We start from the raw sequence: 16,885 nt of genomic DNA, 5'->3' as shown, positions 1-16,885 counted from the left end.
AAGGGAGAAAAGAATGGAGTGGGTTGTGGTGGACAATGGTGTGGGCTTTCAAGTCACAGTAGGGTCTGAATCCCAGTTCCATCACTCATCAGGTCTAATTGGTGATAGTCATGTAATTGGCGCCACCTCTGAGACTGTTTCTCCATCAGCAAATAGTTTCTCTGAGGATCAGAAATAATGTATATGGTCCATAACAGACGGACTGGCAGGTTAGCTCAGTTGGTTAGGGCATGGTGCTGATAACACCAGGGTCCAGGGTTCAATCCCTGTACTGATCAGCCGCCAAAATAAACCAAAAAGTGAGAGAGAATGCTCTGCGGTAACCAGAATGACCATCATTTCATGGATGAAGTGATAGTCCCAGCCTTGTGTAGCAGCCAGGACTGGAAACGTCATCTCCTGACTGCTCCTTTCCTCCCCACCCTTGCCCCTCAACCTCAGAGGCAAGGTTGTTTCCACCTGCTGCCTCGTCATATGGAGGCTATGTGAAAGTTTTGGTTTTCCTTTCCTCTTTTGAGGTTTTGCTGTAAAGGTTAAGATGGTAAATTTTATGTTACATTTCACCACAACTTAAAAAATACATATAATACTTTGTCAGTGAGAGGCCAGAAGGACAGAACTTTACTTGGCACACTGGTCAAGATCAAGTTCCAGGTGTTCGCTGCTTGCCTGCTAATTGTTATCAGGAGGCTATAGTGGCTGCAGCTGGGCTTGTTCTTTCTTCTCCTCCCTGTTTGCTTAGTCTAGGGGAGCTGGGCCGGAGCTGCAGGATCAGGCAGTGTTGTTAGGCCAGTGGTTATAAACACTGGCCCTGAGCTCCAGAAAACTAGTCCTGTTGCACAACTGTGGCCTTCATCCAGGTACCTCGAGGCAGAAGGCATTGGCAACCTTCTCTCTCTCACTGGATCTGCTCAGCTCTAAGCTGGGTGACTTTGGAACAGTGAGGCAGTGACCCAGGGAAACAGGAGAGGGGACTGGGAGACATGGAGTGCTGTTTACTTGGGTTGGGCTCCTGGCAGGGCCTCTGCTGAGTGACTCAAATGCCAATTTACCAAGGCCTTAGCAACAGCAGGTCTCTGGGGGTGGAGTGTAGGGAGATGCTTTAAAGGGGTAGAACACCATTGCTTGTCATGGGGCAGCCAAGCACTTTACTTTTGGGGATCTCAATTTATGGGGGAACACGAGGGACAGTCTTTTCACCATTTCTGACCCAGGGGTTGGGCAACTCTGTCCTGGCTGGCTGCAAGGTCGGTATCATGGTCAGAGTCACATGCAGTTTACTAATAAGCAAGGGCTCCCAGGCCCTTAGGGCAGGAGTGGGCTGACCCCATTCTCTTCAGTCCCAGGTTTGGGCTGAATTTAGAATGTTCTAACCAGCCCTTTTTTGTCCTGAGGTCTGGCTTCAGCCTGAAGAGGGTGGGGCAGCAACCTAGACAGCAGTTGCCCATTCTTGCCAGCCATTCTTTGTTGCCTCTAGAACCATCTTGGCCCCTGGGATGTTGGCTCTACCTTTAGCTCCCTCCCCGCACCGCAGGCACAAACTAGAAGGCAGGGGCTGGCTCTGGCAAGGTAGAGATGCCTGCAGCCAAAGCCCCTAGGGCCACAGGACTAATCCCTGCAGGGCTCTTCTACTTTTCAGAGCCCCTCGCTGGAGCTGCTTGTCAGATCTGGGCAGCTAAAACAAACTTGTACAGGCCCTTGACTTCCTGCAACTTCTCTCAGCTCCTTCCCTTCTCTCTGGCTTGTTCAGCCACAACTCCTCACACTAGATGGGCGAACACATCCCGGACAGCTTGGGAAGTCCCACCCTCCCTGCATGGCTTCTCCTAGAGACACAACAGACCTGCCAGTTTTCTTTCCCTATGAGCCAAGAGCTTCTCCTCCAGGCTGAGTGGTGAGTGGTGTTATGTAAGGGGAAACAAAGAGCTGGTGATAAGGGCCTATGTTTTATGGAGATTTTACTATGGGTGTACTTCAGATACATCATCTCACTGAATATTCAAATATAAGCTCTGACATGGGAACACTGCAAGGAAAATGAGGCTCTAAGAGGTTTCCTGACCAGCCCAAGGTTGCACAGCCCGTAAGTGGCAAACCCCAAGACTCAAAACAGCCCTGCTGGACTCCAAGGCTGTTCTGCACTTCACAACGCACCTTTCCGTGCAGCCTGTTGGTGACTCAGACCTGCACCAAAGTGGGAGGGGATGGGCTAGGTTTTCAGACAACTTGCAGGACAGGAGGCTGTAAAGTACAGAAAAAAATTTATTGGAAATCTCTCGAATACATATTGAAGTATAGCTCAGTATTTCCAAACAAAGTACGTTGGAGGAGAAGATACTCTGCACCTGGAGACAGATGACTGGTCCCAGCCTGTCTCCAGGGTGCTGCAGGAGTCAGCCTAGGGCTCATACCTTTTATAATACAGGGCAGAGGGGCAAGGGCCGGCCTTGACAGTTGCTCTGTTCCTCCCAGGCTCAGCTCAAGGTCAGGGCTCAGCCTGTCTGGTCTCTTCAGGGATGGGCTCCTAGAGAAAGGCTGCTGCCTACAGAGGCTAACAATAAGGGAGTCAAAGAGGACTGTTTTGGATAATAGCTAACAGGCCTTTCCATGCAAGGCCTTGGAAAGAGGGCAGTGGCTGAGATAGTGGCATCAATAACCTAGCAGGGGCCTTCCCCCTTCTCAGCACTGGGGCCTTGGGGGTAAATCTGATTGGTTCAGCAGGCCAAGGATGAGCTCTGGCCCAAAGACAGGAAGGCCGATTGGCCACCACTGGGAGCACTTCTCTGTGGCAGCAGAAGCATGCACAGGGGTATGGCTCCCCTCCAGAGCCTGCTCCAGCCCTCACGGGTCAGCCCTGCAGGGGGAACAGTGTCACATGCAGTTTACTAACTAGCAATGGAGAGCCACCTGCTCCACTGAAGAACAGCTGCTGCCAGTGAGGCCTAGTTCTCCTTGGCCAGGGCTACCAGTTAGGCTGGGAGAGGACAGATGGTAGGTAGGTGAGACTAGGCACTTGCCTTAGTCAAGTAACAATACCTGAAGGGTTCAGTCAATCATATGCTCAGCTTTGGTTTCTCACCAAGGAACCAACCCAGCTCGTAAACCTCAGAGCACTGTACAGACCCTGGGATTAGAGGGAGGTGGTAGCCAGGCCTAAGCAGAAGGAAGAAAAGTTCCAAAATCCAGTCCCAAGGATCAAGAACAAGTACTCCAGCAACAGGGGTGCACACAGTGCCCCTTGGGCACTACATGCGGTGCAACTCTAAGGAGGCATCATATTTAGCAGCCAAGACTTCCTGAGCTGCCAGAAAGGAAGTCACTCTGCAGACGCTGTGAGAGACTTAAGGCTCTCACCAGGACTATGTAGGTGTCCAAGGTAAAGCCTGTTGTCAGTTCAAATACAGCAATTCCAGGAGGTTACTTTGCCCTCTGCCAGCCCTATTCTTTGATCCCGCCTTATACATATAATGGGAAGGAAGCTCCTCAGAGCAGCAACCTGGATTCTAAGGAACCTCCACAGGAGGAGCCCCTGTCCCAGAAAGAGGCCCTCCACCTTCCCCAAGTGAAAACATATAACCTCAATCATATTTTCTCTATAAAATAGCTGATTTTTCTGAGAGTAATAAATATTTACCGTGTTCTATAACTGAAGAGCAGCAATGGGGGGAGGGAAGAAAGAGAACCTTTGCTGTGATTCCCAATGACAGAATCCTAGAGATGCAGGATTCTGTCTTTATTGTCCATGTGGCTGAGCACAGGCAGCCACCAGGGCCGCTCAGATCCTCTGGTAAGGGCTGGCACAACCTTCAAGGGTGAGAATGGCTGGCTTTGGAGTTATCATCTTGGGCAGGCGGGCCTATCATATTGCCAAAGTACAGGCACAGGAGGCAGAGAGAGAGAGAGAGAAAGAGGAAGAAATAGCAGGAAGTAAAGGAGACAACCAAGAGAGCCTAAAGGACTTCCTCCTTCTTCCTCCCAGCACTGTCCTTCCTCTTTCCGCCTCTGCACCAGTTTCTGGGCCACCAGCTGGAATGTCAAATGGTGATGGTAACGGCAGGAAGGCCAGGGGCCAGGTGCAGGGCAGCCCCAGGCAGGAGGCTGGCAGCAGGAGAAGTGGGATGACACCCTCTGTGAAGCAGCTGATGATGGCCGGGGCACACAGATGGCCCTGCTGAGGGCCCTTTTGTTACAAGGACTCATCTCCCAGGCCAGAGGGTGAGTCCTCTCAAACGCTGTTACTGGGCTTGAGTGCTGCCACGGAATCTCTGGGAGGTCCAAGAGCAGGGACTCTGGGTCCCCATGAGGGGAACCATCCTCCCCTCTATCTAGCTTGGAGCAGGATAAGGGATGGAGCAGCTGATGAGTGGGAGGCTCTCTGTCCCCTGGGGCCACAAAAAGGGGATGCTGCTGGTACTCGAGGACTCTTTTACTGCAGGGTTTCTACAAAGGCATCAAATTCTCGGACATTCTTCTCGTGCACAGCCAGCTTCTCTGGTAATGAGTCCTGTACCAGGAAGAGAGAAGAATTGCTTATTCATGTGGGCCCTGAAGGAGGCAGCCAGCCCGGTCACCCAGTGCTGAGGAAAGGAGACAGCTCAGCTGAGCAGCGCTGGGTTGGGCGAGCAGGAGAATGTGGGCCAGCTGAGCAGGCACCAGGCCAGAGGCGGATGGCATGGGGGACACACGTCCATCAGAGGGGACTCTGGGGGCTGTGAAGTTGATGGAACAGCCTGGGGAATCCAGGTGGGTGACATACTCAATGAGACAGAAAAGGAGCACACCAAGAACAGGATGACACAGAGAAATTAAACATGAACTATCCTTGGCACAGATCAGACTGACCCTAGAATAAAACAGCAATGTTAGTGCTGTACAAATTAAAAAGTTTATGAATGATTTCTTCACACCCTTTGCTGAGCATCAGAATCCCCTGGGGGGACATGAACAAGGCAGTCCCGCTACATTCCCAAAAGACCCTGACCCAGCAGGTCTGTGGTGAGGCCTAAGTCTTCATCTTTACACCAGCTGAGGGGGGTGGGTCAGAGGGGGTTGAGAGAGAATAGTAAAAAAGAGAGAAAGAGAGGAAAACAGAACTGTGATAAGTTTAACCATCCTAGAGTATCAACTATGAACCAAAATTTGGTTCTAATCAGGTGGTCTGTCTCCACTGATGACTAAGCAAACATAAGTTGCATCCGCAGAGTTTAACCACAGAAGATTTCCTGACAGTGGGGCTTTAGCACAAGGTACCTGAGAAAGGCTGGAGACTCTCCTGCCTCAGAACTCACAAAGAGGCCCAGGCATACCGACAGCCAAGGCTGGTTTGGGTGCAGCTGCCTGAGGTGGGAAGGAGGCCTGGGGACCATCTAGCACTGGCTGTGGCATAACGTTAGAGCATTGGAGCCCATTCCCTTCCAAATGCATGTCGAACGAGAGCTGGGGAGTTAGTGGGTAAAAGGCTCAACTCAGGAGCCAGACCCTCTGGGATCAAGGCTTCATACTGCCTGGCTGTTTGTGACCATGGACAAATTAATCACAGTGTCAGTTTTCTCATCTATAAACTGGGATAATAAGAAAACCTACGTCTTAGGGCTGTTGAAGATTCATGTAAAGCACTTAGAAAAATGCTTGGCATTTAGAAAGCCTCAATAAATGTTAATAATAACTATTATTATTACTGAGCATGCTTTTCTGTCTAAAGCAAATCAAGGGCAGCTTTCCCTACGGCCTCTAATTTCTATATAGGAGGTGACAGCACCAGTTTAGACAGAGAGACCTTAACATCTTATGGAGTAGGGTACCCAGAATTTGTAGGCTTGTGCAGGCCACTGTTCTGTCCTTCAGAGACAGGAAGTAGGCAATGCCCTAGGCAGAGATGTGGTAATTACGGTCAGTATCAGGACATCTGGCCAAGCATGAGAGCTGCGAGATGAGGGAATGGCTCTCTGAGGAAAGGACACTAACACTCAGGACCCTACGTTCTCCTCTGCCCTGGACCACGGGCACCTGCCTGGCAAGCTAAATAGCTGAATGCGAGAGCTGTTGGAGCAGCTTGGCTTGGTGGCACCAGCAAGTAGATGACATCAGGCACAAAAGAATAGGAGTTCATAAGTGGTGCTGACAATGTGCAAAGGAAAGGAAGTGAGCCCAAGCAAATTCAAGATAATGACAGCAAGCACAATGCAAATCTCCAGTGTAATCAAAAGAAGATTATGGCCTAAAAATGTCCCTTTCTTGTTACAGGGAAGATGGGAAGTCACAGCATGAGTTGTGACAGGGAAGGGGTCTCCATACCAAGTCTTCAGCCATGGACTGTGCTCCAATATCTATAGAGAGGCTGCTCAACTGAGGGGGGTTCTGAAATTCACGATAGAAGGTCCCCAAGTCCATTGGAAGAATGTCGTCTTTAGAAAAAGCTGGTTTCTTCAAAAACAAGACAGACTCAGTTTAGCTTACATTGGACTACAGAAGAGAAAAGCTATAAACAAGAGGAAAACTATATATAAAAGGAAAATTGTTTTCCTTCCAACAATTATCAAAGGAAAGGTTCCTCCAGGTTTGTCTTAGGGAGAGGAACCTTTACACCTTTCTCTTCTGGGCTGATGACTTTTTTGTTTGTTTGGTGGCTGGCCGGTACAGGGATTAAACCCCGGACTCTGGTGTTACAAGCACCATGCTCTAACCAACTAAACTAACCAGCCAGCCCCTAGGGCTGCTGACTTCTAATCCTGGGGGCAATATTTCTCTCCCCTGGTTAGGTTTATCTCCCGTTCCTTCAAACTCCTTCCTAAGCAAAGTGCTCTCCATTCAGGCATGAATAAGACCCAAGTGGATACCACTGGAAAATCTCCATTTAGGGTTGAATTTCATTATGAATTTCAACCAAAGACGTGGCACAAAATGCCTTATTGTTCATGGGCCTCCAAATGTCTCCCCAGACAGGTTATCAGGGCAGGTTCCCCACATAAATCTGCACATCAGGGCCCCACCTGTCCCATTTCTCCTTCCTACACCAGCCCATCTGATGCCCATGAAAGGAATCCTTGCTCAAGTACAGTAGATGCTTCTAGGTTTGTTTCCCCTGGGACAGCAAAGGTCAAGGAAGGTGATGGCCACTTACAAAGTCGATCATAACAAAGTCGTCATGGGTATTGGCACTGCTACCCCCGCTGGAGCCATCAGAGTGCAGGCTGCCTTGGAGAGGAGACTCAGTCTCTGGGGAGTCTGGAGGATTCACCTGTTTCAGAGTATGGTAGAGTTAGGGGCTGATTCTGTGAACTAGATGCAAGTTTTGTAAGGAACCTAATGGTGGCTACAAATCCACAGGGCATGGCTTATGGTCTGTGGAGGATTTAGTGACTCTGGACCAGGAAGGACTACAACAACTACACCATCTACTAGAAACTGCTAGTCAATGGTGGGCTCACCATGGGATCAGTATCCTCCAGCTCCAGATTCTTGGGAGCAAACATGGCAAAGGGTATGTCCAAACTCGTCAGGGTCACCTGAAGAGATACAGAAGAAAGGCATTAGTGCCTGCCCCTTCCCCAGTTTGCGTGATTCCTTACAGGCTGCCAGAAGCCTGGAGGTCCGGCAAGTTCACACAACTAGGCTGACCATGCTGCCCCTTGGGCTACTGTCTTGTTAGAGGTCCCCCAACCTCTCCTGCCTCCCTATCCCCATCACATAAGCCCACAGCATAAGCAAGTGTTGGGCTCTCAAGACCCTGGGAATTCAACTTTGGAAACTTGATCCACAGTAATTCAGTAACAGCATGCTTCACTGGCCCTGCTGAGGAGGAGCATCCTATTTCAAGTAAGGCTGAGGCAATGACACAGTGCAGTGCTTTTGTGCTAAATGGTATCTAGTCTCCCTCTCCTATGGGAGGCTTAAAAGATCACAGAACAATAGTTCTTAGTTTTTTCTGGAGGGGGGTCACAGGTTATTAATCCTCTTCTCTCTCACACGTGTGTACATGCGCACACACAGGCGTGTTACAATTTCAGCAGTTGCGTAGATCCCAGGTTAAGGACGCAGACTTATGGCTTCACTCAAAGGACTCAGACATTCTCGCAAGTGGCAGTGGCAGAGGCAGAAGAATCACCTGGTTGATGGGTTTGTTGACAAAAGCCCCCACTTTCCGGACAAAGATGGTTTCCAAGACATCATGGGGGGAGGCCCGTCCCTCACTGCTATTTGATACAGTTTCAGTATCCTCACTGGAGAAGAAAGGTGAAGTCAGTACTCACTCTCAAACCACAGCAGAGGCTACTTGCTTCCCCATAAACCTACCATCTTGGGCGTGGCCTAGGGTAGCAGTTGGCTCCCACTGGCCCACCCACATGGGAGACGGCATTATGTGGTCTGCCTGCTGCCACTGTCACCCTGCCTTTTGAGTTCATAGCAGAGGACTGCTCCTCCTGGAACAACTAAAAGTTATGCATACGTGAATGAAACTTGGTGTTACAATTGTGTAAAGCTTCCATAAAACTTAATCTGAAATACCAATGATAAACACCAGTTACCATGCAAATTGCAGTCCTAGATACAGGCAAGCAACTCTCCTAGATAAGTGTAATTTTAGTGTTAATCTATTACATAGCAAGACTCAAAATTTTAGCTTTTCTTCTTTTTTTGTTATCTATAAATACCACAAGACTGTACCGTTTATAGTACAATGTTAAAAATAAGCCTTACCTCACAAGGGACATTGCCATTGTACAAAGTCAAGAGTTCCAAATTTGACTCCTTAGCCAGTTAGAGCTTCTCTCTGCGCTTGACAGATTGCATGCACTGAGTTTCTCTGTGCCCCCTACCATGTTTTCTCCTGTCTCCTTGCCCTCAATCATCCCTCCATTCCTAAATGACACATTAATTCAGCTGTCCCCACTCCCTCCCTCCCCAGCCCACCAGACTGATGCTGAGTCCTGAATAGGGAGCTCTAAGCAACAGAAATAGGGGCCCATACTGTGTGCCAGACCAGCACTCACAGCCCTGCAAGTAGCAGGGATAAGAAAGGTCCTCTGGCCAAAAACAGGGCTCAGTGTGGGCAGGATTATGCAGTCAAAGTGGCCTCTGGACTCCAGCCAGCAGGGAGGACGAGTATTGAGGAAAGATGTTTGAGCTCTTACAACCTGCATTTAAGAAGCCCCTTCACAGAGTCCTCTGTCTTTAGCTACTCCTGGACATGCCCCAAGAGTTGAAGCTCAGAAAACTAGAGTGTAATATGACTTTTATGGTCTAACAGAGGGAAAGAAGAGAAAGGATGGAAGTTTGAGAAGCTAGGAATGAAATAAATCATTTTCCCTGATGAATGGTACAAAAAAATCTTCCTAAACAATTCCCCTCCCACCACTCCGTGGGAATAAAAAAAAAAAACAGGAATTTCTATAATGAGAAAGTTCATTTAGGATGTTGTGAGGCAAAGCAATCTCCTTATTTCTGGGGCCTTCCAAATCAAGGGAGGGCAGGTCAGGTCAAGACGGCTTGCAGCTTCCCAGGGGAGATCTCTGAGTGGAATGGGAAGAAGGGACAGGGGCTTTGGAGTCAGAGGATCCAGGCTTGCATCCTGGCTGCTTTGTGAGCTAAGTGAGCTTAGGGTGGTTACTGAACCCTTCTGAGGTTCTCTGTCTTTTAAAAAGAGGTGACAGTGGCAGGGTGGAAATATGAGAACTTTCATTCCCTAGTTAATTAATTAATATCTTTATAATTCCCTGATTAATATCTTCATAATTGGAACTTTATAGAAAGTATTACTTTGGTAATGAGAAAACACAAAAATTTAATTTTTTTAAGTGAAGAAAAATAGTTGTTTCCAAAGGAACTCCAAGAGACTAAGAGGAGAAAAAGAAAATCAATCCCAACTATAATCACAGATACACTTCAGGGCTACGGTAAACACCCTGTTCTGGTCCTCAGGACACACTGAGGACTGACTCCAAGGGCATAAATCTTGGGATAAGAGAAAAACATCTGACAGCCCCTTCACTGGATGAGGGTGAAAAGAATCAAGTCCCTGCTGCTTCCTGTTAGCAGCGAAGCCTCAAGCCAAGCTTCCTTACCTGCCAGCTGCAACATGAGATTCTTATCAGGGAACTTTAAAGATTCCACATTTTGGGCACAAATGCCAAGCCTGAGCCAATGCTGAAAGCTATTCTTCACTGATACCAAATAAGCACATGTGTGTCAGGGAGTCCAGGCCCCTGGCCAGTCTTAACAGCGGCAGAGTCAAGACTTGAACTCACCTGCTGGAAGGTGTGACAGCACAGTGGGTGCCGTCAGAAGGGGTGTAGGTTGCCAATCTCTCCTGGTCAGCCTGGGCACCATGGGCAGGCTGGTTGGGAGCAAGGGGTACCCCACCTTCCTTCCCAGGAACCATTAGCTTTGGGGACAAATGGAAAGATACAGAATCATGGCAGTGTCAGATGAGGGAACCTCATGTGTCCTAGCATGATATCTGCTTTCAAGCTTTTCTATCACCAAGGCTACCACCAAGTGGGCAGGAATCCCTGGATCTTTATCCTCTCTGGGACTCAGTTAATGGAAGACATGCATAGTAATGACCACAAAGAGAAAAGGGAAGAGAGGGAGAAAAATCCTGGGAAAATATTTCCTTTCTGAAATCTAAGAGACTCTTTCCTCTCAGAGTCACTTTAGGTCTCCTAAGTTACCAAAGAGCTTTGTTTCAGAATACTTAGAATACTATTTGTGTTTTAAGAGGTCCCTCAACTGCCTCAGGGCAGGGGAAGCAGCACTAGAAACCCCATGGTCCTACCAACTTTAAATGTACCTGGTGAGGGTGTGTAGGGTTTAAGCCAGCAGCAAACACTACTGGATAAGCCAGGTCAGCTGATCCAACGCCCAGAGCAGCAGGCTGATAGGAAAGGCGAGAACTGGAGAGCTAAGCAAGAGAAAAACAAAGAGGGGCAGAGGGAAGGCAGGAAAAAAACAAGCAATCCTAGAGTGTGACTAATGATGGAGCTCAGCAGAGAGATAAGGAAAGGATCCCAGCCCACATGCCCACAGGGGGCTTAAAGTAATAAGGGTTAAGGACAGACCAGGCTGTTAACTTTTTAGATAAGAAAACACAGAGACTTGTTTGTACTGGGTTTGGGATTCCCAGCTGTGGAGCCTCCTGAAGGCCTCAAAAGAGTTCCTTGCTCCCCGCTTTCCCAGGGGCTCAGCTAACTGTTTCAGTTTCAAGCCCAGCAGATCTATGGAGCACAAGCCTGGGCAAAACTTGGAGCCAATGTCATCAGTTTTTCCAAAGTCATTCTATTTTCTCCTTTGTCCTTGAGATCCCTTTGAAACAGGAGGCCATCTTCTCTAATCACACCCTCCATCACCCCTGGGTATGGGAGGGTTCCTATTTATATGGAAGAAAGAAAGAATACCAGTCTTGAGTTGTTTATTTGGAAACTTGATATAAATAACTCCATATATTTTTCACATCGATGGTAGGAGGAGGGGCAAACGAAAACTATTTTGGGCTGCTGGGATGTGGCTGCGTCCTGTTAAAACCTATTACCAAGCCTCAAAATAATCCACAGAACACTTGGGATATTTAAATAATTACACCCTGTACTTTACTTTATTTACAATTTTTAAATAAAAAGATGCCATCTGATTATATCCCCTTCTTCCCATTATGGACTCACTTGATGGGAAAAGGCCAGGCCTGCCATGGGGACCCTCAGGGTGTCCATCACCACAGGAGTAGGGGTCTGAAAATGTGCCTTTGTGACAGTAAACACACACTGTGCATAGACACACACAGAGACAGGAGAAACAAGAAAAAAGAAAAGGGACTTGAGAAAGAAGTGAAAAAAACCTGGAAGGGGCAGCAGCAAAAGAGGCTGGAATGGGCACTGGTGAGCCGAGAGTGAAGCAGAGAGGAAGGTGGTGTGGCCGTCTTCCCAAAGGGACAACTTGGAAGGGGCCTTCAACATGATGCTTTATCCCAGGGCACTACAGGCATGCCTGTCTCCCTGACAAGCAGATGAAAAACAAAGCAAAACAGTGGAACCTGAACCAAGCATTAGTCTGCCTTTAGTCAAAAAAGGGTGGGAGGAGGTTGGAGAAGAGCTTCCAGTAGGAAGGGCCTGAGAGCAAATGCAAAGTGTGCCAAAATGAATGAGGACACTTGTCATGTGAGACCCAAAGCCTTCCCCAGGGAACCCAGAATCTGCAGGGTTAGGTGGGAACAGTTGACGTTTGTTGTCTGGAACTTTACAAAGCTTCGGTGCACACTTTCCTACGTCATTCTGGGGAAGATGAGTAGGTGTGCAGGGGTGTGTGTGTGTGTGTATAGGTGTGCAGGGGTGTGTGTGTGTGTGTGTGTAGGTGTGCAGGGGTGTGTGTGTGTGTGTGTTCTTATAGTCCCTAATGCAAGTAGGAAAACTTGATGGGGTAAAAGTTAAAGTACTTTCAAAACTCTTATGATTTCAAAGCTACTTAAGGGCATGATGATTATTTCCATCTTACTGTTCCATCCTTAAATCTGTCCAATTAGCTAATTAATGCTTAGAACTGAAGGTAGGCCCTTAGGTTACAGTAGCAGGTTCAGTGTCACAACAATTTTTTGACTCAACTTTGTGCCCAAATGACACAATGATTCTTATTTTATTGGCAAAACAAAGATCACATTAACATGTATTTACTGGACTCTAGCAAAAGGTCCAACAGAAGTTGTTAAATTGAATAATTATGCAAGTCCCTAGATTAAAATAAGGAAGAGCTGGCCAATTAGCTTGGTTGCTTAGAGCACAGTGTTATAATATCAAGGTCAAGGGTTCAAATCCCTGTACTGGCCAGCCACCAAAAATAAATAAATAAATAAATAAACAAATAAATAAATAAAATAGAGAAGAGACTATTTCAATATTAACAGAAATGAGGAGAACTGATAGCAAATGATTTTCTCTCTGTTCTCTCTACCATCAAGGTTCAAAATATTATCGCACCAAACTGCACTAGCCTTAATAAGAGGTCCTCAGGGACCACCTACGGAGTGCACACTATTTTTTTTTTTTTTTTTTTGTCCTTTTCATGACTGGGACTTAGCCAGTGAGCGCACCGGCCAGTCCTATATAGGATCCGAACCCGCGGCGGGAGCGTCGCTGCGCTCCCAGCGCCGCACTCTCCCGAGTGTGCCACAGGGTTGGCCCCGGAGTGCACACTATTGATAAGAACTTGGTGTGATCTAGTTTTAAACAGTGACAAAACACCATAGGAAACTGACACCATGTCACTCTGTGTCAGTAAGCATACCAGAAGCTACCCCCATCCAGAGCAATGCTGACACTCAGGACCATGTACATTAATGCGGGAGAGGAATAACTTTCACACCCACAAATCAAATTGTCTAGGCAACTTTTTTTTTTTTTTTTTTTTTTTTTTTTTTTAAAGATGACCGGTAAGGGGATCCTAACCCTTAACTTGCTGTTGTCAGCACCACGCTCTCCCATGTGAGCAAACCGGCCATCCCTATATAGGGATCCGAACCTGTGGCCTTGATGTTATCAGCACCACACTCTCCCAAATGAGCCACAGGCCGGCCCAGTCTAGGCAACTTTAGAATAAAGAACCTCTTTCACCCTAAACAAATTAGGACAATAGAAATAATGGTGACCCATGGATTTTTGCAATATCATTTTGCAGACATTAACTCCTGCTTTTCAAAGAGACCAGAACTGTGATTTCTATCTAGTATCTCCTTAACAACTCGGGGTGGAAATTTTTTTTTTTACTTTTTATAATTAAAAAAGCATGAAAAAGAAAAACTTACTAATTAATCTGTCAGGTCCCCCAAATAAGATGGTGAAAAGGGATAATCCAGGGCTAATTTACAGGAAATCAGAACTGAGATAGGTCTAGAAGAAACCATCTAATGTGAAAGTCAAAGAGGAATAATAGAGATGACAGGCACGTAGAGCAGGGATCTGGTGGCAGTGGGGCAGAAGAGTGACTCGGGGTGGAACGGAAGCAGTGTCAGTCAGCTGGCAGAAAGGACTGCTGAGCCGAAGTGGTCTCAGCACGTGTACATCACATAGCAAGACCAGAGATGCTTCCTCTGGGGCAGCTGACAACATTGTTTAGAGCCTGTGTTGTATGGAAACTAAGTTTGCCACTGAAGACTGACTCAAGTGAAAAAGTTAATGGTTAAAAATGTTTTAATAGAAAATGCAGATAGGCAGAAATCTGTGAAATTTATTTATTTATTTTAAAAGATGACCGGTAAGGGGATCTTAACCCTTGACTTGGTGTTGTTAACTCTGAAGTGAGCTAACCGGCCACCCCTATATAGGGATCCGGACCCGTGGCCTTGGTGTTATCAGCACCACACTCTCCCTAGTGAGCCACGGGCCAGCCCCCAAAATCTGTGAAATTTATTAAGAAAAGCTGTACTACTGGTTTCTTGCTGGCACTTTATACTAAATAATTATTGGCTCTTTTCAGGCTCCTTCCATTATTAGGAATTAGATTTACCACTTCAAAAGAGAACTAGCTACTAAACTAAGAAGTATAGTTTCAGTACCTCTCTGGTATCAGAGTACATATAGTATCTGTGACTAATTTTTTAGGGAACTTTAAGACATCACCAGGAAGGTAAAGGCTAAATATAATCCTGTGGGTTACAGACTAGAAACACTGCAATATTATCTGCTGGATAAGAAGGCTCTTTCTCACTCCTCAAAATAACCCCCTTGAAACAATCACCACCATCACCAAAAAGGATTGTAGCTAAATTTGGGCACCATTTCATAAGGCCGTATATACACTGGATAATTACCACCACCCTAGAACCTGTTTTCCCCTACCTGGGATGGAGGGGAGGTGGAAAAAGAGGTGGTACACACTTCTTGAGAATCTTCCACAGATGGATATGTTACACCAGTGTCCTCACCAGCAGTTCTAAAGTGAGGGGAAAGAAATAATGAATTTCATGGTGGTAGCAGTCAATTTCAGAAAGGAAACGAGTGGTGAGATAAGGATGGCAGTTGTTCTAAGAATTGTTTCAGGAAGAATTCATAATGGCAAGAAAGATATGTTGAGTCCTTGATAATTCAAACATTTCCAGAAAGCAACATCTACAAGTTTGACAATGGCTTATTATTATTATTTTTTTTAAATCCAGACACCTTACCTGACCTATTACTTGAGAAAGTATGTTCTTAAGCTGGGCCAGTGTTGGGGGCCTGATGTAGTGTCTTCAAGGAATTATTGGTAATACAGACTCAATGAAACAAAAATCTAAATCCTAAACACAAACCTATCCAACTTCACAAGTTTATCACTAATGGTAGTATCCTTCCTGATACACATCTATTCCAACCTCTAGAGAATTGTTTTCTGAGATCTAGGGCTGGAGACATTTTATTCTGATGTATAACTAATTGTGCCAAACGGCAACCTGAAAACCATTTAATTTGCCAGGGACATTCCACAAATTACTGCCCTTCTTGTAGTCTCTAAGTAACTTGCTACTGAGAAAAATCATATCATGTACCTAACAGAAAGCACCAAGAAGGGAAACTAGCCACTCAATTTCTCTCCATGCGGGGTGGGGTCTCCTTCAGTGCCCCCTGCTCGTTGGTGACTGAGTACTGATAGAGGTGCTCTATGTACCTGTGCCAAGTGGATGCCTTTGCCTAGCTGCGGTTTGGGAGAACACCTTTCACATTCCTCACCTGTAATTGCAGGGGTGCATGGGAGAGGAGCTGGGATAGGGGCGGTCCACAAAGTGATCAATGATAATCCCCATGATAGGTGGGGTCCTCTCAAATTGCCTGTAATGCAATAAGCAAATTGCAATGTTTATTAGAATGCCTTTCCAGCCCCCCATAGTCCTCAGAGGGCCCCTCACCTTGTATCTGTTGGCAGGCACTACCACAGCCTTAACTATCGCAATCCCTAAATATAAACCACAAACTCTATATTCTGGATAAGTTGGCTCTGGGACCCTCAATTCTCCAATCTGGCAACTGTGCTCTCTGTTTCTGGGTTTTATTCTTCTGAAGGGGCTGCTTTCAGCTACAGCAAAGCTGCACTGTAGACTTAGTCTTGGAGTTGCGTGGGAGGAAGGGAACTTTAACATCTTTATAAGAGTTCTTTTGGATTCCAAGGCTCTTCCTCACCTGGTGGACATGAATGCCAAGTTAATTCTGTAAGCACAAGAAAGAGTGATGGTGCCCACCGGGGTGCCCACTGTCCCAACACGAACTGTCTGGAAGCCTAGAAGAAGAGACAAATTATTAGCTTTTTTGCAGAGAATACTAACACTGCCCCAAGTCTGTCTTTCCCTGAATCACTCAGCATATTGTACAATCTTTGGCATTACCTACTTAGCACCTTGAGTGTAATAGCTTCAATTTCTTATGTAAGTGTATGTACATATATATACTTTTTTTCCTCCTTTCCATTTATTCAATATTGACCCAATATTGACAGAGGAAACAGCACTCTATTTCCAGATAATACTACCCTAAAAGAGATAAAATAATTATTAGTCCCAAAGCCTGAGAGTTCTAGCTAGCCCGGCCCAGACATGTCACATGCCCAGTGAGACAGTGAAGGAACACTAGGAACCTGTCAAATGAACACCTCAATTTGTGAAGTAACCATACTCCCACCCAAGCTGCCACTCCAGAGCTAAGTATAGAAAAGAGCCAGGGCCTTGCAGGTGACACTTCCAACAAAGCTTTCCTAGTTTTCTTGGTTTTATATATAATCTTCAAAACTGCTGGTGTTCATCAGAAACAACATGCTTATTATAGAAAATGAGCAAAATAGACAATTATATAAAGAGTAAGGAAAAGACTGAGTTCCTAAAACTTTTGAGAAAATTATTCAGTTAACCCTGGCAGCACCTACCTGAATTCTTATC

General features: G+C 46.4%; 1 protein-coding gene across 3 annotated transcripts in view; it reads right to left on the bottom strand.

Moving 5' to 3' along the window:
* Positions 1-2,244: 2,244 nt before the first annotated feature.
* The window catches only part of ATG13 (autophagy related 13), a 40,379-nt gene continuing 25,738 nt past the window's right edge, over positions 2,245-16,885 (bottom strand). For 2 of the 3 annotated variants that reach the window (XM_063093817.1, XM_063093818.1), the window contains exons 8-18: positions 16,137-16,233; positions 15,690-15,788; positions 14,820-14,913; positions 11,658-11,756; positions 10,790-10,900; positions 10,245-10,381; positions 8,105-8,219; positions 7,428-7,505; positions 7,121-7,237; positions 6,295-6,423; positions 2,245-4,504 (exon numbers count right to left, since the gene is read on the bottom strand). In XM_063093817.1, the coding sequence (XP_062949887.1) occupies positions 4,427-4,504; positions 6,295-6,423; positions 7,121-7,237; positions 7,428-7,505; positions 8,105-8,219; positions 10,245-10,381; positions 10,790-10,900; positions 11,658-11,756; positions 14,820-14,913; positions 15,690-15,788; positions 16,137-16,233 (1,154 nt within the window). In that variant the 3' untranslated portion in view covers positions 2,245-4,426. The remainder of the gene's footprint in view (positions 4,505-6,294; positions 6,424-7,120; positions 7,238-7,427; positions 7,506-8,104; positions 8,220-10,244; positions 10,382-10,789; positions 10,901-11,657; positions 11,757-14,819; positions 14,914-15,689; positions 15,789-16,136; positions 16,234-16,885) is intronic. The other variant, XM_063093819.1, reaches the window with a different exon arrangement.

Source organism: Cynocephalus volans, chromosome 4, assembly GCF_027409185.1.
Source record: "Cynocephalus volans isolate mCynVol1 chromosome 4, mCynVol1.pri, whole genome shotgun sequence".
Lineage (NCBI taxonomy): Eukaryota > Metazoa > Chordata > Mammalia > Dermoptera > Cynocephalidae > Cynocephalus > Cynocephalus volans.
The sequence above is the reverse complement of the archived record's forward strand: the minus strand, read 5'-3'. Positions and strand labels throughout refer to the sequence as shown.